Source organism: Arvicola amphibius, chromosome 4, assembly GCF_903992535.2.
Source record: "Arvicola amphibius chromosome 4, mArvAmp1.2, whole genome shotgun sequence".
In the NCBI taxonomy this organism is placed as follows: Eukaryota; Metazoa; Chordata; class Mammalia; order Rodentia; family Cricetidae; genus Arvicola; species Arvicola amphibius.
In genome coordinates, this window is record NC_052050.1 from 85,568,111 (window position 1) to 85,592,103 (window position 23,993).

The window sequence follows — 23,993 nt, forward strand, 5'->3', positions numbered from 1 at the left end:
GCTACTGCCATCAGCACAGAGGCCGCAGGAGTTGGAAGCAGTCCAAGGAGTCCAAGCTATTTATTCTTGTGCGGAAAAAGCAGCAGGCTTTGGGGACTGTAACTGCAGCAATGGGAGTGAAGAACTCAGCAAATTCAGAGCGCAACAGAACAAAGTCCTCCTCCCACCTCCTCCCCCTCCAGAGTGCTTCATTTTTAACTCAGAAAGGACATTGTAAAGGGCACATTACACAATGGGAGAGGAAGTCCAGAGGCAGACAGAGGGACTAATAGAGAAGACTCTGGCGTTGGCAGCCTATGCATTATTATTCTTTAAGGTAACAAGAAAAACGGTATTGATCCTGGATGGAGAACTTGGGCTTGGCTCTGCCCCGGGCTGTGGGAGGTGAGTGCCTGATCCAGAACTCCCCAGGGCACGCAGTGGAGGGGGAACGAAGTGGGGAGGGCATCTGCAAAGGCTTCAGGAGACATTCTTGCCTTAGTCTGGGGATCTCAAAATTTAGAGCATGGGCTATTTTACTTGGAGGGGAGGAAGTCATGACGGCAGTGCATGCTGCCTCTGGTGGTGTCATTTATTGTCAGCTTGGCCAGTGAGTGGGCAGGGAGGTAAAGACACCTGAGCCCATCCCCACAGAGGAGGAGATGAACCGGTGAGACAGAAAACCTCTCAGACAGGACCTGTGAAGTTCAGCTCAGGGTAGACTTCTGAGTCCAAGTCTAGTCCAGGGTCCCCAACTCATCTCAGTCCCAGAGGGTGAAGCGTATGTCAAATAGCACCTCCTTCTTCTGACTTGGCCACCAACACGATGCATGATAATATAAATAGGGGAGTTAGTTCCCATTGGTTTGGGAGCCATGGATCCATCAAACAACTGGGATTAATTCAATTTCTCCTATGGGAGGTTAGGGCAGAAGAGAATAAAGTCCTTGAGAAGCAAGAAGGCTTCCCGCACAGTGTGAGTGATGAAGACTCGAGAATTTAGGAAGGGAGAAGGGAGCTGAAGGTGGCCTGGAGCAAGACATGGGTGCTGATAGATCTTTAGTCAGATTTTCATGGCCTCCCAAGGTTAAGGAACTCCGGAACCAGAACATTGGTTGTGGTCTATAAATGACTTCTGGGTGTCGGATGGTCCAAAGAAAGAATTTTCTGGCAGGGTTTAATGGTCTAGGCCAAAGATCAGCAAAGATTTTCTATAAAACTTCAGATAGACTCTGTGAACCAAAGAGCAAAAGCTAGAATATGATGAAGCTATAAGACCGAAGGGGGAAAAAAAGTTCAAAAATTTTTATGCGTAAAAATGAAAACATTATAATAATAGCCAAGTCCAGTTTTGAAAACATAAGAGGAACCTACCAGTTTGAGGAAATAACATTTTATCTAGCTGGGGCTAGAAGTTAGAGCCCCTCCCTGAATTCAGTTAGAAATGTCCATCCATCAAGGTAGATCTGAGATTGATTTGACATGTCTGTAAGTGTCTCTTCCTGTGGATGGATGAGAAGGTAGATCTGAGATGGATTTGACATGTCTGTAAGTGTCTCTTCCTGTGCATGGATGAGAAGGTAGATCTGAGATGGATTTGACATGTCTGTAAGTGTCTCTTCCTGTGCATGGAACCACACCACTGCAGGCGACACCACTGCAGCTCTGATTGTGCCACACTGTGCCACACCAGCAGAGCTGATGTCAGCACTGCTCCAGCCAGCTGGTGCTGCAATAAAAGACAGTCGGCCAGGGTGTAAATAAGCAAGGGTGTCTTGTTCCAGTGACGTTTTCCTGACGCTCGGTTTGACCTTCTTGTGATCCTTATACATCATATAAGGGTTTTGATTTTCCTTTCAGTCATTAAAAAAAAAAATGTAAAATCATTCTTGGCAAGTGGCCAGCCAGATTTGTATGATGGGCTCTAATGGAGCAGGCCAGTGGAGCTGTTTATTATTAGGGCTATCAGAGGACCTCCTTGGTGGTGCCTGGTTACCCCTGATGCCTAACCAAGGAGGCAGACCAAAGACTTAAGATTCAATGGGAGAAGAAGTGGGAGTCACTTGTTTCCCTGGGAAAAGATTCTTTTCCCAGGCTTTAGTTCCGGAGGAAGAGCTATTTGCACAACGCCTGACTCCTAAGTTAGGAAGATTTGTCCAAGTCTTCTTAACTCAAGACTTTTCATTATAGATCTTATTTATATCTGAGAGATCCATCTAGGCCTCCAAACCTGGCTACAAACCCAGGGTTTCCAGAAGTCAGAATAGAGCTGCCTAGAAAAGGCAGCCTCTCAGGTGGGGAGGGGCATACAGACAGCAGGTCTTGGCGAGCAGTGGCAGTGGTGGAGTGTGCCCCATGTTTATCAGTAAACTAAAGGCCCCATCTCAGCAGGGGGCAAGGGTAGTGAGGCAAGACGGGGCTGGAGACAGCCCAAGGCTTAACCCTTCCTAAGGCTGCAGTGAACGTGTTGACATTCTCCTACCTTCAGGGCCCAACCTAGACAGGGCTCTGTGTTCAGCGGATGCATAGCAGGAAAGGGAGGGGCTACTCCAAACCAGACCACCCAGCTGTTCCAGGACTAGCTATGCAAAGTTGGCTTTTCCACTTTTAGTAACTCTAAAACAGCTGAGCTAAGCAGCGCCATTCACTGCTCCGCAACTACCACTGAGCACAGACCATACTGGGCACTGTTAGGGACAGAGGATGGAACACGGGAGACAACAGTTGGCTCTGCTCAAGCTGAAAGGACTCTTTATCATCCCTGGCCCCACTCCAGACCCAGGCTGAGAGCATAATATTGCCTCCTTCCTTTGAAAGAAAGCTGATAGGCAGAGGGTCACACAGGAAATGAGGGCAGAAGGTGACCAGCCATGCCAATCTCTTTCACCCTAGTATAAAGCTGTTTGCTAAGAACTCTTGATGGTTCACTTATTTATTCATTTATTCTTTTCTTATATGAGTCTTACACATCACAGAGGGGTTTCTATACACTGGCATTTATCCTATGCCATGGGGTATAAAGACAGAGGGTGTGCATTCTGTGGTCCAAGGCATTTGCTGGGGTCCAGCTTTCCAAACCCACGAAGGAAGGGGGCATCTGGATGGAGACTAAGATGGTTAAAAGTGGCCTTGTGTCCCCTTGGACAGGACACTGTTCTCTGAACTCTTTTTGGTAGTGATATTTCATTTGCATCTTAATAAAAAGGAAGCTTGCCTGAAGATCAGAGAGTAAAACAGCCACACTGCTCAACCATACAAACCAGGCAGTGGGGGCACACACCTTTAACCCCAGCAGCCACACTAGTTAGCCACAGAGGCCGGGCATAGTAGTAAACGCCTTTAATCCCATCACTAGAAAGGAATATAAAACAGGAGGAGACTGCTCTCAGCTGAGTCTCATTCTGAGGATTTGTGGGGACAGAATGGCCATTTCCGTTTGAGGTAGAGGTGCTGAGGTAAGAGGCAGTGACTGGCTGCTTTGCTTTTTTGGTCTTCCGGTTGAACCCCGATATCTGTCTCTGGGTTTTTATTAGTCATGCTACATATTTTTTCTCCCCCGCTAAGTGGTATAATGGTAGCCCCCACTGAAGAGGGGGCTATCTTAATTCCCGAATGATAAGACTTGGAAGATGCCTAACACAGAGCCTGATACACAGGCAATGCTCAATAAAAGGTGATTTCCAAAGATCCAGGAAAAGCAAGCCAGAAGGCAGGGGATCGGATCTGGGATTGAATGTACAACTGCTGCTTGTTTGTCTCAAGGTTTGGCCTTCAACATGTTGCACTAAATGCGTGCAGAGAATGCTTATAGCTGCAACTAGCTTGAATCCTAAAGAAATAAACAAACAAGGTTGTGATTTATTTTCTTCCCGTTTTACAGGCAACCAAACAGGATTAATGATAAGAGGCTTCCCACAGTTATAGGATGCAATTACAGGGTGGCTCAAACTGCTTGTCTTCACCCTAAGCTCCCTCCTTAGAAGGAAAAAGATCAGCTGTTATTTTGCTGTGGGAACGGTGGGAAACCAAGGCTTCAGAGGTGACACACAGGGTCCAAAGATGGATAGGGAAGCACTGACAGAAAGACTGTCACTTTGCAACAGATGGCTCCAAGGAAGGCAGTGTCCCTGTCTGGGTTGACTGGCAGGCCAGCAGCTTTCTATGATGGCTCACTGTGGTCCTACCTGGAGGTGGCAGGAAGGATATGGAAAAGACCAGCTTCTACCATCTCACTCCCCATGTTACAGGACGATTTCATTCAGCCAATGATGATGAGCTAGCTTTGTGGCCATTGAGCCCCACCCTCATGTGTATGCCATGTAATGACAAATCACTGCAACAGATTTGCCTCAGATCTGCTAAGCCAAGGGAGCCCTCAGCCAGAAGATCTAGGTCAGTGAGTCAGTCAATGATCAGCACCTTAGCACTCCTGGAAAGACCACCATACTCTCTCTCTTCCAAAGTCTCCTTACCAAATCACCGCAAACTGAGTGTCTTACAACATGAAGAACGTCTTTCTTGTCTTTACTAGTTCCCAGTAGGCCCAGCGTTCCTTGGCTTGTCCTGTACAACTTCTGTGCTTGCCTCATTTTCACTTGGTTATTCCCCTACCCCAGCTTCCTGCAAGGAGATCTCCCCATTTTTGTCTAAATAAAAAAAGCAAAGGTTTTAATACAAATGGGAAGGTTTTAGCTCAGTAAAACTATATACAATAAGTTCAACAACTATATATAAATATATATAGGCAAGAATTATATTAGCAATGTCCAGTCCATTTTCATTTGGCAAACTCATAGAAAATATTCCATTATCTATCCTACCTTGGTGAGTCCAAAGAATTTTACTAACAAGCTTTGAAAATCATTAAGAGTTCATATTTGATCTCTCCTGATTTGTACTTTCTGTGGTTTAATTTTTTGTAAGCTTACCTTATATCCTAGGCAATTAATAGAATCTCCTTTTTGTATTTTTTTTTTTTTTTAGGAGCAATTTGTAATCCCCAGCAAGGCAAATATTTCTTGACTTCTTTAAACATTTTCTCTGGGGTGTCTTCCATTGGGAATCCTTAATTTCCAAGTAAGGTCATAATCTTCAGGCTCCAAGGATGAGGTGATGGACAATTTTTTTGTGGGATATCATTCAGCCCGCCGCAGGCTCAGAATCTTTTCCCACAACAAACAGCTTGCTTGTATTAACTGACCCAGACAAAGAGATGCTGTCCTGTGAATTAAAAGCCTTTCTAATCTCTCATTTAGATCAAACCCAGGGATCCAACTATCTGTGCATAGAGGTGATAGGTGACAATTTAGAGACGTAAAAGTCTCTGATCTCTGAAAAAGCTTCTGTGTAGTTGGTGTCTGCCACATGGTGGGCATTCAGTTAATATTCACGGGTCAATCAGGCACTTGAGTTATGTGATTATACTCCCTGTCCTCCAGGAGGAAACAGTATGAATACTGGCTTAAATGTGACCCCAGAAGATCCTAAAGGGATACAGCTCAATGGAATGGGGCTTTGTAGAAAGAATGCCACTCATATCTAGAATCCTCTGTTCTCCATTTACCTTCCCTAATCTTGTTTCTACTCTTGGTCACTTCTATGCCAGGGAAATAAAGGAATTAAATGTTCCACCAGTCAGGCTTCACCAGACACAGTTTGCCCATAGGTACAGGACTAGGCAGGTGTCCAGCAAAACTGAAGATATGATTGTGGAGACAAGGGAAGGGGGCTAGCCCAGGGTACCATGTGCTCCTGGGCAAGGGGGATCAGGGAAACCTTTTTGAGGAAGCTGCAAGATGATAGGTTCAGCTAGTGATGTAGAAGAAGGTAAACTGAGGATTCAGCAGGACATAGGCTGAATCTGAGTGTTCACCTCTGCCCACCAGAGACCAGTCCTGGCCCATTAAAGGGTTCAGTAACTAGATGCTTTCTTGCAATTAACTGAAATATGTTTATCCACCTCCATTCTACAGATAGGACTAATAAGGCAGGACCTTAGCTTGCCCGGGAGTTCATGTGGACAGAGAGAGCCCGACATCCTCCGACTAACTGAGGCTGTACATCTGTCTTTCCTGCCTCCCTCATTCCACGACCCAGGTCCCTCCCCACTTGACTCGGGATTACTGAAGGAGGTAGATGCCGAGCCAGGGAGAGGGCAAGGCAGGCAAAGGTAAGGGACGCCTGCACAAGGTGAGTTCTTCATGTCAAGAATCAGATGAGCAGCTGGCCTGGATTCTGAAGAGTCATGGAAAATTTGCTGTGTTCCCAGCAGGGGTGCCAAGGAACTGTTCTATTGGGACATGTCCCTGTGTCACACACTGGCCTCCAGGGCTGCCCTGTCAGTGCCAGGGGGAACTTTTCCCAGGCTGTTTCTCTCTGCCAACTCTTCGAGGAGCCCTGAATGGTGATTATTCATTCAGACTCAGTTCAGGGGCCTCCTCTTGCAGAAGAGGGGACCCTCCATTTATTCTCAACTCTGTTTTTTTTTTTTTTTTTTTTTTTTTTTTTTTTTTTTTTTTTTTTTTTTTTTTTTTTCACCCGGCCTTTCTTCCCTCACTGCCCATGAGATGCACTGTTTGGTCATTAGTGAACTCTTTAGTTAGTGAATTCATTAAGAGTGAAAACAAAAACCTATGCTGTTCTCTGCTGTGGGGATCCAGGACCTACCGCTGCTGCACACAGGCACCTGCGCCGTTGGATGAGCAGGCAGCAGAAAAGTGAACAAACCAGTTGATGCTTTGCACACCAATATCAGAATTACTACTTAGTCCTGCTTGGTACTGTACCATTAAGCCTGTCAGCATCTCTGTCCTGCAAGGATATGTGACTGCCAGTTTCCAGGGGACCCAGGGTGGCATAGGAAGGAAGAGATAAGATGCACATGACACGGTGACAGGTTCCAACTGCAAAGTTGTCCTCTCATGATTATTGATCACCTACTGCTCATCAGGTACTGTGTAAATGCAGCAGGCATGGGAGAGGACATGCCGTCTACCTTGGATGAGTTCACAAGTCAGGCAGGCTAGAGAAGATGTGTTGATGCTGCCTGGCCAGAGCAGGTAGAATCAGGAGGAGAAGAGATGCCCAAACCAAGGTTGGCTTTGGGCAGAAACTCTGTTGCCGTTCGGAGGCATGAAGAGCTCTACAACCCCCAGAGGTCTCTGGGTGCAAATCCCAGCATATAGTTCTGGGTGTTTTGTGTCCTAAGACTGCAACATCAAAGTCTGTGTGAGTCTCCAGTCTTCTGACCTTGTGTAGAGCCCTGTGAGCCAGTTCTTTCCAGTGGGCCTCTGTGGGAGGCCTCTGGTAGACTGGGGAGATGACAATGGCTCAGTCAGTAAAATATTTATTCATCTTGCCAGTACAAAGGCCTGAGTTTGATCCTGAACAGCATGTAAAAGTCACCCAATGTGTTGAGGTTCACTTGGAATCCCAGACAGATCCCTGGGGCTTGCTGGTCAACCAGAGACCCTGTGCTGGCTAGTTTTATGTCAGTGTGGCACAAGATAGAGTCATCTGAGAGGAGGAAACCTCAGCTAAGAAAAGGCTCCCAAAAGATTGGAATGTAGGCAGGCCTGCAGGACATTTCTATTTAAACAAATCATTGTGCGTGGGGCCACTCTGGGGTTGGTGGTCCTCTGCTCTATAAGAAAGCAGGCTGTACAAGCCGTGAGGAATAAGCCAGTAACCAGCACTCCTCCATGTCTTCTACGTAAGCCTCTGCCTGCAGCTTCCTAGCTGGTTTGAGTTTCTACCTTGGCCTCCCTCAGTGGACTGTGACTTGGGACATGTAAGCCAAATAAACCCTTTCCTCCCCAAGTTGTTTTGCTCGTGATGTTTTATCATAGCAAGAGTATCTCTGACTAGAACAGACCCTCTGTGCTCTAGAATGGAGACAAGTTTCCAGAAATGTCATTTGAGGTTGTCCTCTGCTCTCTTCACATAAGCATACATGTGTACTGAAATGCATACATGTACCCGCACACATACAACTATGTACACATGTACACATACATGAAGACACACATACTATACCTCTCTTATACCTCTTTTCCTCCCTCTCCCCCTCCAACCTTCCTTTCTCTCTTCCTCTCCACTCCCCCCTCCCACTCCTTCTCACTAACCTGCTCTCCCCTCTCTGCCCATCTCTCTGGTCCCCTCTCTGCCCATCTCTCTGGTTATATTTCTCCGGAGGATCCTGAAGAATAGTTTTTGGTGTTTGTTTTCGAGCCTCCCCAGAGAATTGTCTAAAGAAATAGTTGGGTTGGTCTTACTTTGGCTTGAATAACTTCCGATTCCCCACACTCCCAGGATAAAAATCCATACCCGCCAAGGATAGAGAACTCCCAGGAGTTTCAGCCTCAGGACCCCCAACTCCCAGGCACTTCCCTTCCCTGCTGTTCTGATACCTCTTCTCCCGTGAGGCTGAGCCTAAAAAGGATTCTGTCTTTCTCCCCATACCCATAGGACTTTGTAAATTTTGCCCTCTAGATTGATTGTACAATCCCGTGGTGCATATGGTCCCAGAGCTAAGGGGAGGGTAGAAGGAGCCTTGTTTTGGTCTATCCATCTCTAGGCAGAGCTGGTGCCAGGCTTGGCAGCACTCCTTGGCTGGCACTTCTTGGATCCTTCTGGTAGAAAGCCCCCAAGCAATTACTGTGGTTCCTTCTGGGTATTGCAGCCAACCCGGAACCCCAACTATAAGCCTTGTAATGATGGCACCCACTGGCAGTAATTATAGAGGGGAAAGACAGTCTAACGATGTCACTCCTGATGACAGTGTTACTCAGTGGTATACGGGACCTCAGATAGACCCTTGTAAAGCTACATCACACACTGGTGCTAAGGAGTACGGATCCTGCTGGCCCGGAGTATGGTTCCGGTGACCCACTGGGAAATGAGCATCCTCCATGGCCATGGATCCACAGGCCCCTAGGGATAATTGTTGGGGTTTCTTATAACTGCACCAGCAGAAGATGCAGGCCAACAACCAGCCAAACACAGAGTCCCTGCTATGAGGCAGGCTTGCAAGAAAAGCCTCTCCTTGGATTCCCACAGCCGTAAGGATGCTGCACACCATGGCTTTCATTCACAGAATCAAGTGTCAAGCTGTGGATAAGGGCCTGGACTTGGAAGAAGTTGGACTCCGAGAACCTCTGTATATGTGCTTACACTTTCATGGGTCTTATTGTGCTGAACTGTGAGTTAGGGATATCGCTAACGGTGACAGCTGAGCCCCTGTGAGCCTCCAGCTGTTCTACTTATGTCACCCAGCATTAAGACAGCCCAGGGTGGGATCAGTACCACCTGAGAGGATAGGAGTCAGTGATCCCTCTTCTTATTAATGAGTATATTAAAGGCAAGCATGTAGTCCTAAGAATATTAGTATTTCTTGAGCGGTATTGAATGCCCACCATATCCAGGAAAGAATAGGCACTTTATCGAATTTTGGCTAATTCTCCTAAAAAAATGATGATTACGTCTTACAGATCAACAAAACAGGGAGCTGAGGGTGGAAGTAGTTATTTCTCAATGGTGCTGGTGACTGCTAGTTCTTTCTCAATGCATAGTCTTTCTAGTTACTGCGGTCTAGACTTCCTGATTTTTGTCTGGAATGATGGCCAGACAGAATAGTGACCTTCCTCAAGGTTCCTGGGTATCCAAATAGGCCAGGTAAGGAAGTCAACCCATGGCTGGGTTGAGGTATGTTGCTAAATTCTTTCCCTAGAGGAGGCCTAAACAATGTCTAACCCTCCTTCCCACGCCTCCCAGGTCCTAAGAACAAACCAATATTTGGTTCTACCAATATTCACCCTGGGGAACGAGTGAGATTTTCAGGCTTACCGTGCAAATGGGTGAGGGGTTAGGGACAGAAACTTGGGTGACCTCAAAGCAGACACACTGGAAGGCCTGTGTTCCCCATGGCTGGGCCAATGCAGCCTCCTCCTCTAGCCCCTCCCCAAGGCCATGTGTAATTTGGGCAGAACTGCATACAGTTGGGCTGGGAAGAGAGGCTGATTATTCAAGTGAGGGTCTATGATTCTCCTGCCCCCCTCTTTCTATGAGAAAACTCAACAGTCAACAAATCCAGCTGGGAAGATCTTCTGCAAGGGGCACAGCTGAACTCATGGAGATGGTAGCAGTTGGGTTGGAGGAGACTCTGTACAATGAGGTACTATGCACAGTTCCAGAAAACCTTCTTAAAACAAAGCAGAGTGAAGTCTTCCTCTTCTTCCCTTGATTTTCTCTGTTGACTGGAACATGAGTCTCCTTGCTGGAGCCTCACCAGCTCTCTTGATCTATGAGGTAAACTTTGTGCGTGTGTGTGTGTGTGTGTGTGCGTGTGTGTGTGTGTGTGTGTGTGTGTGTGTGTGTGTCAGTGTATAGTAGAGTCTGGGTCTCTAACACCAAAGATTGCCAATTTCATCTTGGTTCACTTATTTTTAGACTTTTGCTTTTGGCTTATTTAGCAGCTATTACTTTGTGTGTGTATTTATTTTCACATTAATTTAATCCCACTTGTTCAACAGTATTGTGTGGGGCAAATAAAGAGAAATAGAATGGTGTGATCCCAACCGTGTTACGCATGTTGGGACCTTCGTTTCCCTAAGTAATCTTTACATTCATGGTTGGACTGTGAAGCTGAAACCTTGGGATTTGACACTTACTCTGTAGCTTGTTCCCAGAAAGACATGGGATTCCCTTTGCAGTATCCCTGATAGCAGAATCCTAGGCCCAGTCTCCCCTCAGGCCAGGGACTCTGTAGAGGTCCAAGCTGGAGTAAGATAATATGCAGGGATGCTTGACCAGCCTCTCAGTCTTAATTTTGTGCTACGAAAAGTTGTGTAGATACTTGTTTTGTTATATGTAATTTTACCATGTTAAAGTTAAAACCTTCTTTTTTATTTAGACAGAAAAGGGGAGATGATGTGGTAAGTCCTTCTGTATATGTGTTGCCTTTATTGGTTAATGAATAAAGAAGCTGCTTTGGCCTGTAATAGGGCAGAGTAGAGCTAAGCTGGAAACCTAAACTGAATGCTGGGAAAAAGAAGGCGGAATTGCCATGTAGCTGCCACAGGAGACAGATATTTCTGCTGGAACCCACTGAAACTTTGCTGATAGGCCATGTCCTAGTGGTGATGTACAGATTAATGGAGATTGGTTAGTTTAGGATATAAGAGCTAGATAGAAATACACTTAAGCTATTGTCCAAACAGCATTGCAAATAATATAGTTTCTGTGTGATTATTTTGAGTCTTGGTAGCCAGGAACAAATGAGCTACCTCTGCCAACACATAAGTACCTCCTTTGCCCCATTGCTCACCTGCCTTGGGATTCCCAAACCCTCTTTCCTCTAGTCTTCAGCCACACAGAGCTCAAGGGATACACTTGAATAGAAACCTTTGTTTCCTACTATGCTGGCTAATTTTATGCCAACTTGACTCAAACTGTAGTCTTCAGAGAGAAGGGAGCCTCAGCTGAGAAAATGCCCCATAAGATCTGACTGATGGCAAGCCAGTAGGGCATTTGCTTAATTAGTAATCAATGGAAGAGGGCCCAGTCCATTATGGGTCATGTCATCCCTGACTTGGTAGTTCTTCTGGAGATTCTATAAGAAAGTAGGCTGTGCAAGCCATGTGGAGAAAACCAGTAAGCAGCACCACTCCATGGGCTCTGCACAGCTCCTGCCTCCAGGTTCCTGCCCTTTTTGAGTTCCTGTCCTGACTTCCTTAAACAATGAACAGTGATATGGAAATACAAACCAAATAAACCCTTTGTTCCTCAAGTTGCTTTTTGTTCATGGTGTTTTGCTCTAGCAATAGAAACCCTGACTAGAACCTACCATTGTGCCCTTGGACACACACAGCCGTGTTTAGCATCCTTGTCCTGGGCCTAGCTTGCCTGACACTGGAAAACTGCCACCTCATGAAGACCCCGTGAGCTCACCCATGGCACCAGCATCCCTATAGTACACACCACACAGAGCCCAGATCTCCTATCATGTGCAGGCCCATGCCATCTCTCCACTCATCTCTCCCTGTTACTCACACCTCTGCTGTTGTGTCAGACTTCACAAGCACCAGCTTTTGGCCATCTAAGGGATCCATGCTCTCTCTTCACATGGACTGAGTTCTTTAACCTAAGGATAACAAAGGTCCATTTTTTTTTTTTTAGGTTTCAGCCACTTGCATAGGAGTCTCCCTGATCCCCATTCAAAATGGGGCAAAGACTTCCTTTTCTTCATGAGATTGCCCTGCTTAGTCTGAAAATGATACAATTATAGCCATCTTGTAGATGTTCTTGTTTTTCTGCCTGCTAAGACTTTCTGCCCCACTGAAAAAGAAAGGTCATTGATGGCCTTTGAGAAATAGTGCTTAATAAATAAATATTCACCGAAGATGGCGGTGATTCCGTGTAAGCTCATGAAGAAGCTTAATATGTGTACATCTTGCTGAATGTGCATTACACAGTAATAAAAGGTAATACAAAATGTTATTAGTATTTGAAAGAATAAGTGGACATGGATTGACTAAGAGTCTTCTTCCTCCTCACACTCAAATTGCTAGTATTTAACACAGTTAAATAGTTCTTTCATTCAGAAATGTTCATACTCTCATAGTGTAAACTTCTGACCCCAGAGCCCTTTATACAAACATGGCCTTCCTTCTTATTGCCTCTCTGAAAGTCATCATTAAGTCAAAGTTGAGTATTAAGAGAGTCGATAGATATCATAATGCTGAACATGGAAACACCATTTGTAGACTTTACTAATACTGGGCTGACTTTATTTGAATTGCAAAGAGCTAACCTCTTAAGGATGCTAGAAAAGGAATCCAAGGGGTACCCACCCCAGCTCTATCGTCTTTCTTATTGGAATAGGAAAGGGCTGTAGATGGTAGACGGTCTTGGAACTGGATCTTGGCTCTACTTTTTGACAGTTTAGTGACCTTGTGCTGAGTAGTTGTCCTCTCTGACTCTTAGTTTCCTCATGAAAGAGAGAACATAATCCCCATGTCCCCACAGTCTTTAAATGAGATAATTCCTGGGGAGCCCCAGCCAGGTGTCCAGCATGCACTCAGCCCTTTAGAAAGAGTGGCCGTTATTAGTCATGTTTCCCTCTGGTCCTTCCTTGCCCCAAGTCCTGGGTGCTCACAATCAATCTACTGTGAGTATCACATAAAGGTGTGTGTGTATGAGAAGGGACAAGGGCACAGGGAAGGAGGGGGAGGGACCTGCCCCTGGGGCCTTACAACTGCAATTCTCTTCCTTTCCAGAAGAGTCCAACTGTTTTCTCCCCACCCAGTCCCCTGGCCCACAGGCCTACTGGGAACAAAAGAGCACAGTCAGCAAGCATTTAAAGTTCTTGTTGAGATTTTTTGTTCCTTCAAGGTTTCTGGACTTCCAAAATCCAGAGAATAATTCAACCTCAAACCCTGAGCCTTCCTACCATAAAGTCTGACTCTTGGGAGTGGCTTCTGGTACCCAGCTGAGCTTCCTGCCCCACCTGTAATCAGGCACCAGCTTCTGCTGCAAGCTTCACCTATATAGCTCTTGGCCCAGAATGGAATTGCATTTTCCCTTACTTGACAGGTAAGCCCTCTGAGTCTTAGACAGGTTTGGTGATCTGTCCCCAGGTTACACAGGGCTCCTCACCTCCGGAAGTGTCAAGTGGCTCCCACCCCTTGCACCTCTTCAGATATCAGAATACTTTGAGATGGATATTGGCCTCCAGCTCACAGATGAAGACTCTGGAGAGCTCGTGCCGTCAGGTGGCAGAGACACATCTTTGCTCCTTCAGGATCTGAGTCTGGGTCCTAAACCACACGACCACATTGGTGGCTGGAGAGACATTACTAAGGTATTCTGAATGCTGTGCAAGCTCTTTTGAGGTAACAAAAGAATTAATCTGGGCACCATGGTGCAGCCCTGTAACCCTAACACTCGAGAAACCCAGATGGGACCATAGTTCAAGGTTGACCTGGGCTACATAGTGAAATATTGCCAAAACCCCAAACCAAAGTGAAAACAAAACAAAACAAAGCAAAAACACTTCCTTGGCATTCTCTCATCATCCCAGTTCTCTTCAGCGTAGAGGAAGACACTACCTTAAGCGACACTCAGCCACTTCGAGAAGCATTAGCTCCTGAGGTGGATAACTGGATCCCCTCACAGCAACCCTCCTAACAAGCTACAAGCTCTTGTCAAAGTGGCTCTGTCTCTCTGTGCTTCACCTTCTTCACCGTTAAGACAGGATTTCCATTGTTTTGATGTTCATTGAGAAAGAGAAGGGAGGCTGGAGAGGTGGCCCCATGGTCAAGAGTACTTGCTGTTTGACCACAACCATCTATTAGCTTGAGTTCCAGCGGATCTGATAGCTTCCTTTGACTTCTGGGGACACCAGGCCCGCAAATGATACGTTTATACACACGCAGACAAAATATTCCAACACATAAAATAAAAGTGATTTTTTTTTTAAAAAAAAAGGAAAGTAAGACAATTAAAAACATTAGGTTAGGGGTTGCTTTTCCTCTTTTCCTGATTTGCAGTCAAATACTCATGGAGACGTCTGCTTTCCCCAGAAGGCAGGCACTGTGGTTGGCAGATGGCAACAGGGATGTGGGAACCAGTCCAAGCCCAGATGGGACAGTCAACCTCAGCAAGGTTCCTGCCCAACCGGGGAGTGGCTGCCATGAATGCCGAGGACATCCACTGGAGGCAGATCTGCCAGGACAGAGAGGGGCCCTCTCAGGCCAGGTACCTATTTTCATTATCAAGGCTACATTCCTAGAATACCTCGGTTTCCAGGCGCTCATTACCGGAGGATCAAAGTGCCAAAGGAAAATACTCATTTGAAGCTAAGACCTGGATTTTTCATTTTCATAATTGGTCGTTAAATCTGCACGCTCCAAGGGCACAGATAGAAGGGCACTGTTGGACAAAGTACCTCTATGGCAGCCCAGTGGCCCACGGGGGAGGGTGGAGCCAGTGCCTGTAAGACCTAGAAGGCTAGTTTTCTACCCACTGCAGCTGGTCTGACTTGTCAGCCCATGGACAAGAAGGAGAGGTCTGTCCCAAATACTGAAAACTATAGAAAGAGCCACGGACTTGTCAAATCTCCTCCAGACTGTTCCAACTAGCAGCCCAGCAGACTGGAAGATCTCACCTGAGAGGGATTCTAACAGGGACATTCAGTAATATCTGGAGCCATCTGTGCGTATCGCACTGGCAAATGGGAGAAGGCATCTTACTGCAGGCACCACGCCTTCCCCTGGGTAGAATACTTGTGTTCCCCTCTTTCATAGGTTGAAATCCTGGTCCCCAACATGACGTTATTAGAAAGCAAGGCCTTTGGGGGTCAAGAGGGTGGAGACCCTAGGAAGAGATGAGCATTCACATAAGAGGGGCCGCTGATGGCTTTCCTCATCATCTCGTGACAGTCCTGCGAGGAGGTGTCAGTCTGTGGGCACGTGGCTCCCAGACTTCCAGTCCTCACAACCAAGAACCGGTTGCCCCAAGCGTCAAGTCTACAGAACGGAGGCGGAGAAGCCAGTTATGCTTCATCTCATATCTTGCAGCTGTTGTTTCTTCTCCCAGCTGGAGTCGTGGGGGTGACCAGTGGCAGGCGTGTGTCCTTTAAGAAAAAAAGAGAACAACGCAGGGCAGAAACCCAGGTCAACAAACACCTTGGTCAAGTGGCATGTGGAAACAGCCCAGGCTCTGGAATCCAGAAGACACTTTCTACACACGATTTCGATATCTTGGCTGTCGGGCTCTGGGCAAGTTAATCAGACTCTGATTAGTGCAGCCTGATTCTTGAGATAAGAATCCTGCCTACTTGATGGTGTAGATACAATGACTAGACATGCCCACATCTGGGAAATGGCTACCGGGAAATGGTCCATGGACGGTTGCGCACGGGTCCTATACCTCACAACCTTCCCTCAGCATTCCCATTTCCCTTGGCTTGATGCTATCCTTCCTACGTCAGGTAGGCAGGACTTTGTTGTCCCTGATTAGCGAGGCTCTCCTTTGTACACCGAGCCTCCTCCTCTGCTTCCTAACTCCTGGACTTTTGTCCTTCGGGTATCTGGTCCACTCTAGCTTTCAAACGCTGTTCTAATACATTAGAGATGCCAGTCTGAGTCATGCTCCGGCTTGCACGGTGACTCCCGGCTGCAGGGCATCTGGGGGTGTTACCGTGGGTACAGGTCCGTGGAGCATTTCCAAGGAAGTGTATGTATAGATTTAAGTGAGTCCTGGATTTGCGTGTCCATGTGTATTCCTGTGTCTCATGTTATGCATGCGGCTTGAGGTCACCTCTGCTCCTTTCAACCCTGTTGTCACCAGGCCAGACTGGCCCAGGGCAAACTGAAAATCTGGACTCTGTGTTCTAGAATTATGAAAACTTTCAAGACAGACACAACAAAGCATGACATAGAGGGTGGGGGTTCCCCAGGGACAGGCAGTCTGACGCAGGCTCCAGGGTCACTGATCTGAACGGAGAGATGTTCTCTTTGGGATTTCTGAGTTGACTGTCTGGGTGCATCAGCTAAGGTGAGGACCAGGAAACAGGAAATACCTCTATAAAATTCCGGCCTCCACCCCAACCATCCCCCACCCCTCCATCTCCCCCACCCCCTCCCATCAGTCCTTTGCCTAGGTAAGGTATCCTATTACCACTCCTGGGCTCTGCTTTCAGAACATCATTCATCAGCAGGTTTATGCAGGGCTTTTCTCTTTGTGCACTAAAGCCTCAACCTGCTGACCTGGGCACTGTATAAACACTTCAAGCAGGTGCCCGAGTGGACCAAGAACCCTGCATCTCGCAAGCTCTGGCCCAGACTGTTGTTCTGTGGCTGAGAAGCCAGCTGAGGGCTGGCTGAGGCTCTGAATCCCCCAGTATCCAGCCTGTACTTTCAGAGTGGCTTCAGTGACCTCTTGGCAAGAAGCCGAGGTAGCACTGCAATCCCCAGTCACAGTGCTAACAACACCCGAAGTGAGCTAAGCCACCATCTGGAAGTAGGGATGAGTAGGGGCCTAACTGTGCTTCTGATGCAAATAGAAACCGAAATCAAAAGGCCTCTTTCTGGGGTTAATAGAATGATTTGGTTAAAAGTTTTGAAGCATTTTACCACAACCTGTGGCCCCAGCAACAAGCCCTCAGTATTTGCATATATTTTGAATGAAAATTGTCAGGAACATGCAAACTAGACAGCTAAGTGCATCTTATCAGATGGTTGTGGGGAATCTTGGAGAGGACCAGACAGGAACAGGTCAGGCCTGAGGCCCTTGGGCTTGAGCGATCTATCTGCATCAGCCTGATAACTGGCCTTCTCAATTTCAACAAGCCTTGGCTACTCAAAAAAAAAAAAAAAAAAAAAAAAAAAAAAAAAAAAAAAAAAAAAAAAAAAAAAAAAAACCACCTGCCACAAACTCCATGGAACCTGGAGAAAGATAAAGGAGTCTTTATGTGCCCCTGGTCTGGTTGAGGTCACCTGTAAGGAGTAGGGAGTGGGTGCCCCCCCCACCAGAGACTGATCCAGTATGCCATTCATTAACCATGACACAGACACTGAGAGCCCATTAAGCACATGGCCTCCTCTTTAGCATCGGGCTCCTTCAGCTGTGCTTATAAACAATATGCTATATACGGACTTTTTTTTTTTTACTTGTTTTCAAGTATATTTGCTTATCACATTATAAAGGTCATGTAAGTTCTTTGCAGGAAAAACAATCACCATGCAAATATACAAAATGAAAAAACCAACAAAGAACACATGCCCCACAATTCCACTGCCCAAAGGTTTACCAGCTAACTTGCCTCCATCCTTCTACACTCTACCTTCTCCTCTGTGCTCATTTCCTGGGGATTCTATGTCTGGATATGGAGCCCCTTGCTTCCCTTTGTGGCTTTCTTCAGTGTTCACTCTTTTTGGGGATGAGAAGTGTGCCCATTATTGGGATACACATTACTGCCTCTCATATACCTGGCTCACACTTTCACACTCAATTCTTGCAACCAGAGGCCCTCCTGACTCTGACATCTTGTGATAATTTTAACAAAGCATTTCTTTAGCGCCTATGGCACGGCCGGTTCTTGAACAAGCATGTCGTGTGACGTAATCAATGCAGAAGAGAAAGCTTCACACGACTCACAAACGAAGAAAGTCCGTGTTCATGTCAAGATGCTTAGCGTATTCAAGGGGTAATAGAGAAGCCAACAAAGTAGACTTGTGCTTTAGAGAAAGGCTCTTGTGGCATGGGTCTTGTGCCAGGCTTCCTGAAGCAGCTGGGAGCTTGGTTCAGAGAAGTGTCCCTAGCACTAGAGAGTGTGCATGTCCCTAGACAAACACGGCAATGGTGATAACTATAGTCAGTGTCTCCTGTATTTTGAGGTCTTGGGCACATCCCGACAGAAGTAAGGATACTGGTAAAGTTGGCATAATGAGATTAAGTGCAGTGACATATTCCCGAGATACAAGGAATGCCAGGAAGTCTAGAGTTACTAGGATTGTCTCGTTTCTTCTCCTTAATAGCCTTTGCGATAGGCGTTTCATTTTTCTAAGCATTTTTATCTCTGAGAGACCAGTGAGAGGCCCAGGGTGATCGTATTGCATAGGCTGAAGAAAGTGAGTATAAGAGCTTGGATTTGAACTCTGATCCCTGAGATCAGAGAGGAAATGGATAATGGCTTTGCTGTCTCCTTGACTTTGATCAGATTTGCAGCAAATGTTAGCTGTTTTTATAGTAAAATTATTACGTACATATGGGCAAAGATTAAAGGAACCTTATTTACTGTTAAAATGAAATATAGATAAGCTTTCTTATAGGAATTATTAAGATTTATATTATGTCAACTTTGCAAAATCTATCATTATAATCAAAATGCTTCCTTCCTCCCTCTCTTCCTTTTTTAAAAAACAGCTAACATTTGCTGCAAATCTGATCAAAGTATTGTCACTTTGATGTTGTATCTAAGAAATCATTTGCCTTGCCAAAATTTCTATTGATTTTTCTCCTGTTATTTTATAAGTATTTTACATGTTGGTGTTTTATGTCTATTATCAACTTTGATTTAAGGTGTGTGTGTGTGTGTGTGTGTGTGTCACTGGTGTGTGTGTGAGTGTGGTGTGTGTGTGTGGTGTGTGTGTGTGGTGTGTGTGTGTGTGTGTGTGGTGTGTGTGTGTGTGTGTGGTGTGTGGTGTGTGTGTGTGTGTGTGGTGTGTGTGTGAGTGTGGTGTGTGTGTGTGTGGTGTGTGTGTGTGTGGTGTGTGTGTGTGTGTGTGTGTGGTGTGTGTGTGTGTGTGTGTGTGGTGTGTGTGTGTGTGTGTGTGTAGAAACGTGACTTGTTTATCTAGTTTTGTCATCCGTGTGAGTATTTCATTTCTCCAGTACTATTTGTTCCTTTCCCCTTGTGTTGTTTGTAGTTCCCTAGCAAAGTCCAGCTGATGATGCCATATAGTGGGGCACACCTGCAGCCCCAGTAGTAAGGCAGAAGCAAGAGGATCATGAACTCCAGACCACCCTGAGCTATATGATGAGGGTCTCAGCAAACCAAGAGCTTGGGATATAGCTCAGCGGTGCAATGTCTAACATGTACAAAACCCTGGCTTTCGTCACTGGCACACAAACGCACATACACGTGCACATACGCATTCACACGCACATGCACACATGGAGTAGATGACTATATTTGAGTGTGTCTACTCCTGGATTTTCTGTGTTATCCTGTTGTCTACCTTTTGCCAGTACCACAATGCCGGGAGTTTAAGTTGAATAAACATCTCCTGACTTTGTTTGTTCTGCAGTGTGGTGCTGGCTTTTCTGGGTCTTTTACTTTTTCCTAGAATCTGTAGGTAAAATCCACTATTGGTAGCTACAAAACGACTTGCTAGGATTTGGGTAGAAATGAACTCAAATGTGCAGATAAAATTGGAAGGCAAGCAGGCATGTCTTGGCAATATGGAACTCCCATTCATAAACATGGACTTCCAAAGGGAAAAAAAGAGGGAGAGTGGAAACAGGAAGAGACAGAGAGAAAAAGAGAAAGAGAGAGAGAGAAAAAGAGAAAGAGAGAGAGAGAGAGAGAGAGAGAGAGAACTAGAAGAATCATAGATTCAAATTAAAACAGGCACAAGCAGAGCTGGTCTAGTGTAGGGGAGTGGGGTGCAGGAAAATGAAGGCCCCCGACTCTAGCTGATAATGACTCTCTACTTAATCAGACTTAGGCTCGTCTGTGCCCCCTTTTGACTAGACCTTAGCTTTGACCTACCTAGCCCAGTTGCAGAAGGGGTTTGCTAAGTTAGTTTGGGAGCTCTCCACACATTTGCTGTCTGATCTCCTTTAGTACCAGATCAGATTCTTCATCCCAACTTTAATACCTGAGTCTTTGGGCTGCCTTTATAAAGAAAGCTCTTAGACTGGCAATGTAGTTTTGCTGTGGTTTGAGTTTGCCAGAGTTCATATGTTGGGGGCTTGGTTCTCAGTGCAGCTGATGTGGAGCCTTTAGCTGGTGGGGCTTTGTGGAAAGTATTTAGTATTTAGTCACTGGGTGGGGGGTCTGCCCTTTGTAAGACACCAATGTAATTTTCACAGTTGATTCTCACCAAATAGTCTTTAGGGAAAGGCAAACCTGACCCTAGAATGTTCTTTGCTTCTGTGCCATCCTATGATCACTCCCTTGGCATGTCCTCCTTCTGTGACCCTGAGACCGAGTGTGATGCAGCTAAGAGAGCCCTTAGCAAATGCTGGACTGATGTGACCACTGACTTCAGACTTCCCAACTCTGAAACTGAATTTAATAGAACTGTTTTCCTAGATCAGATGGCTTTTGTACACCTCTGAGGACTAGGGCATTAGGGGCACCAAGTAGGAATCCCTGGGTGGGTGAGTGGATGGGTTGGTGGGGACATTCAATCTCTGAGAGGTCAAAGACCTTGTCAGATGACTAAAGTAACTCTATGCTGCTTGGAATTTCTTCATGCAGAAGTGTGTTGCTGTCCTGTTCTCTTATAAATTCTCCTAGGGAGTCAGGGGGTGATTACAGCTTTACTGTTGGAATTGTCATTCTGAAGTGTGTGTGTGTGTGTGTGTGTGTGTGTGTACGTACAGAGTCTCATGTATCTCGGCTGTCTTGAAACTTACTGCTAAGATGACCTTGAACTTCTGATCCACCTGCCTCCTCCTCCCATATGTGTATTACATGTGTGATTACATATGTGTATCAATACCATGCCTGATTGACCATGTCTGAATGATACAAGCTAGGGACTGAACTCAGGGTTTCATGCATGTTTGGCAAGCACTCTATCAATTGGGTGTCATTCTCCCACCAGAGCTCATACTGATGTACTTACTCAGAAGTGGATATTAGATGTGAAGCAAAGGATATTAGATGTGACAGTTGTGTAGCTTGCTCTGTTTGTGGAGCTCCTAGAAGTGGGATCAGGACCAGTTCCTGGTGCTTGAGCTGGCTTTTGGGAACCCATTCCCCATGCTGGGGTGCCTTGCTCAACCTTGAGGCAGGGGGCAGAGCCTGGTCCTGTCTCAACTTGATGTACCATGCTTTGTTGATTCCCATGAGAGGTCTGCCCCATTCTGAGTGGAGATGGAGGAGGAGTGGTTGGGGTAAAAAAAGAAGTGGGGGAGGGGAGGGAAGAAGGAAAGGGAAACTTTCCAGACAAGGAAAGCTTTCGGCTCACACGCCATGCAAGTCAAGAGTGTAATAAGCTATAACATTAAAGTTTGTGTCAGCACAGCCGCACAGCCATGACCTTTACCAAACAAGCAAACAAACCACACGATTTTCTATGAAGATAAACACTGGCATTTTATATACTGTAATAACAACAAAGTCCTCAAGATAAAATGATAAAACACTTTTTTTTCTTTTTCGGCAGGGGACAGGGGGACCTGTTAGATTCAGATCACTTCCGGCTTCACCAGGGGCCATCCATCTTCTTTCTTTGATGTCTGCCAGTCTAGGATAGAATGGGAACTTGGGGGTGGGGTGGGATGGGGGGATGGGGAGATGGAGAGAGAAAAGTGTGAAGTGGAGGATGGGGAGAGCTTGGGGGAATAGGATGGTTGGGATATAGGAAGGGTGGATATGGGAACAAGGAATTATATATCTTAATTAAGGGAACCATTCTAGGGCTGGCAGAGACTTGACTCTAGAGGGATTCCCAGGTGTCCAGGAAGATGCCCCCAGCTAGTTCCTTGGGCAGCTGAGGAGAGGGAGCCAGAAATGTCCAGATCCTATTGCCATACTCATGAATATCTTGCATATCACCATAGAACCTTCACCTGGCATTAGATGGAGAAAATGACAGAGCCCCACATAGGAGCACAGGACTGAGCTCCCAAGGTCCTGATGAGGAGCAAAAGGAGGGAGATCATGAGCAAGGAAGTCAGGACCGTTGAGGGGTGCGTTCACCCATTGAGACGGTGGGACAGAACTAACGGGAGATCACCAAGTCCAGTTGGAATGGGACTGATGGAACAGGGGACCAAACCGGACTCTCTGAATGTGGCTGACGGTGGAGGAGGACTGAGAAACCAAGGACAACGGCGATGAGCTTGGACTCTACAGCATGGATGGGCTCACTGTGAGCCTTGTCAGTTTGGTTGCTCACCTTCCTGGACTTAGGGGGAGTTGGGAGGACCTTGGACTTAACATAGTGAAGGGAACCCTGATGGCTCTTTGTCTTGGAGAGGGGTGGAGTGGGGATATGGGTGGAAGGGAGGGGAGGGAAGGGGGAGGAGGAGGGAAGGAGATGGAAATTTTTAATAAAAAAATGAGGAAAAAAAAGAAAACTCTGTTGAGCAGTAGGTGAGGTCACACATTCAGTGTATGAGAATATTAAGGTTTAGGGGCACATCTCATGGATCCGACTGCAATATTTTATCCATTCGGTTGACATTCCTTAAAAAACTTGAAAGGACATATGTCATTTGTGGGAGGATATAATATTGCATTTGAATTGTTTTTCTGTGTCAGCAATTACTTATTGGCATCTCATACACAAGCACTTTTAAATTGGCAAAAATGGAAATGCTAGTGAAATGGACGTCTGTAGATTATGTATGTTCTTTAATCTCCATGGAAATCTGAGGACAGTCACTAGACCATTTTACTGATGGAGAATATGAAGGACCCCACAAGATTATAAGTACTTAGATTCCAAACCGAGGTCATTCAGACTTACTGCTTTATACCTTATACGACTTGACCCATTCTTTGGAATAGAGACCAAGGATAGGATTTTCTTAAGGACAGGACCAATTCTGACCATGCAAAGCAAGTAAGGTTTGTGTATTTAATTCTATGTACCCGAAAAGCCCCAGAGTGAACTGTTGTACTGGGTCTACAACTTCCTGCTGATAATTTTATCTGCTGTGGTCTTGTTGGTTCTAGGAAACAATACAAGACTCCTGAGACAGATGTGGAAAACTAATTTTTAGAGGACCACAAGCAAGGCAGCCTTCATATCTGAGTCACTTCCTCTTGTTCATTCCCACAGGATGAAGTGAAGAGGACCAGAGGGTACTTGCATGTGTAGAAGGCACTCCAAACTTAGAGAAAGGATCTCCAGGCTTAGAGGACACAAACTTATCACGACAGACAGCAGGCCTGAGGGAGTGTGGTGGTTTAAGAGGAAATGGCCCCACAGGGAGTGGCACTATTAGGAGGTGTGGTTTTGCTGGAGTAGGTGTGGCCTTCTTAGAGGAAGTGTGTCACTGTGAGGGTGGGCCTTGAGGTCTCCTATGCTCAAGATACACCTAGTGTCACAGTTCACTTCCTTTAGTTTGTGGATCAAAATGTAGACCTTTCATCTCCTTCTCCAGCACCATGTCTGCCTGCATGTCACCATGTTTACCATGAGGAAAATGGGTTAAACCTCTAAAACTGTAAGCCACCCCTAATTAAATGTTTTCCTTTATAAGAGTTACTGAGGTCATGGTATTTCTTCACAGCAATAGAAACCCCGACTAAGACAGGGAGAGATAATCCT

At 46.0% G+C, this 23,993-nt stretch overlaps 1 protein-coding gene across 13 annotated transcripts; it reads left to right on the forward strand.

The window, feature by feature from the left end:
- The first annotated feature begins 219 nt into the window (after positions 1–219).
- LOC119811834 lies at positions 220–23,926 on the forward strand. Of its 13 annotated transcripts, none has more exons than XR_006020793.1 (4): positions 220–384; positions 13,614–13,837; positions 14,559–14,733; positions 23,502–23,926. XR_006020793.1 is itself a non-coding variant. In XM_042054945.1 (4 exons), exons 2-4 carry the CDS (start codon positions 13,541–13,543, stop codon positions 15,762–15,764), a joined length of 552 nt encoding a protein of 183 aa, XP_041910879.1. In that variant the 5' UTR covers positions 220–384; positions 13,369–13,540; the 3' UTR covers positions 15,765–18,683. The 13 variants fall into 13 exon arrangements, 9 of the variants coding, with proteins under 9 accessions (XP_041910879.1, XP_041910881.1, XP_041910880.1 ...); XR_006020792.1 differs by lacking the exon at positions 23,502–23,926 and adding an exon at positions 22,276–22,328; XR_005285015.1 differs by lacking the exons at positions 13,614–13,837; positions 23,502–23,926 and adding exons at positions 15,417–15,967; positions 22,276–22,325.
- Positions 23,927–23,993: the final 67 nt, after the last annotated feature.

What these genes read in the sequence shown, in the direction of transcription:
- LOC119811834 (XM_038325941.1), top strand. Translation starts at nt 233, where the DNA reads ATGGGAGAGGAAGTCCAGAGGCAGACAGAGGGACTAATAGAGAAGACT. An exon ending in TCTGCCCCGGGCTGTGGGAG is followed by an intron (nt 385 to 14,558) that starts GTGAGTGCCTGA and finishes TGCTTTCCCCAG; the next exon opens with AAGGCAGGCACTGTGGTTGG. An exon ending in GAGGGGCCCTCTCAGGCCAG is followed by an intron (nt 14,734 to 15,416) that starts GTACCTATTTTC and finishes ATCTCGTGACAG; the next exon opens with TCCTGCGAGGAGGTGTCAGT.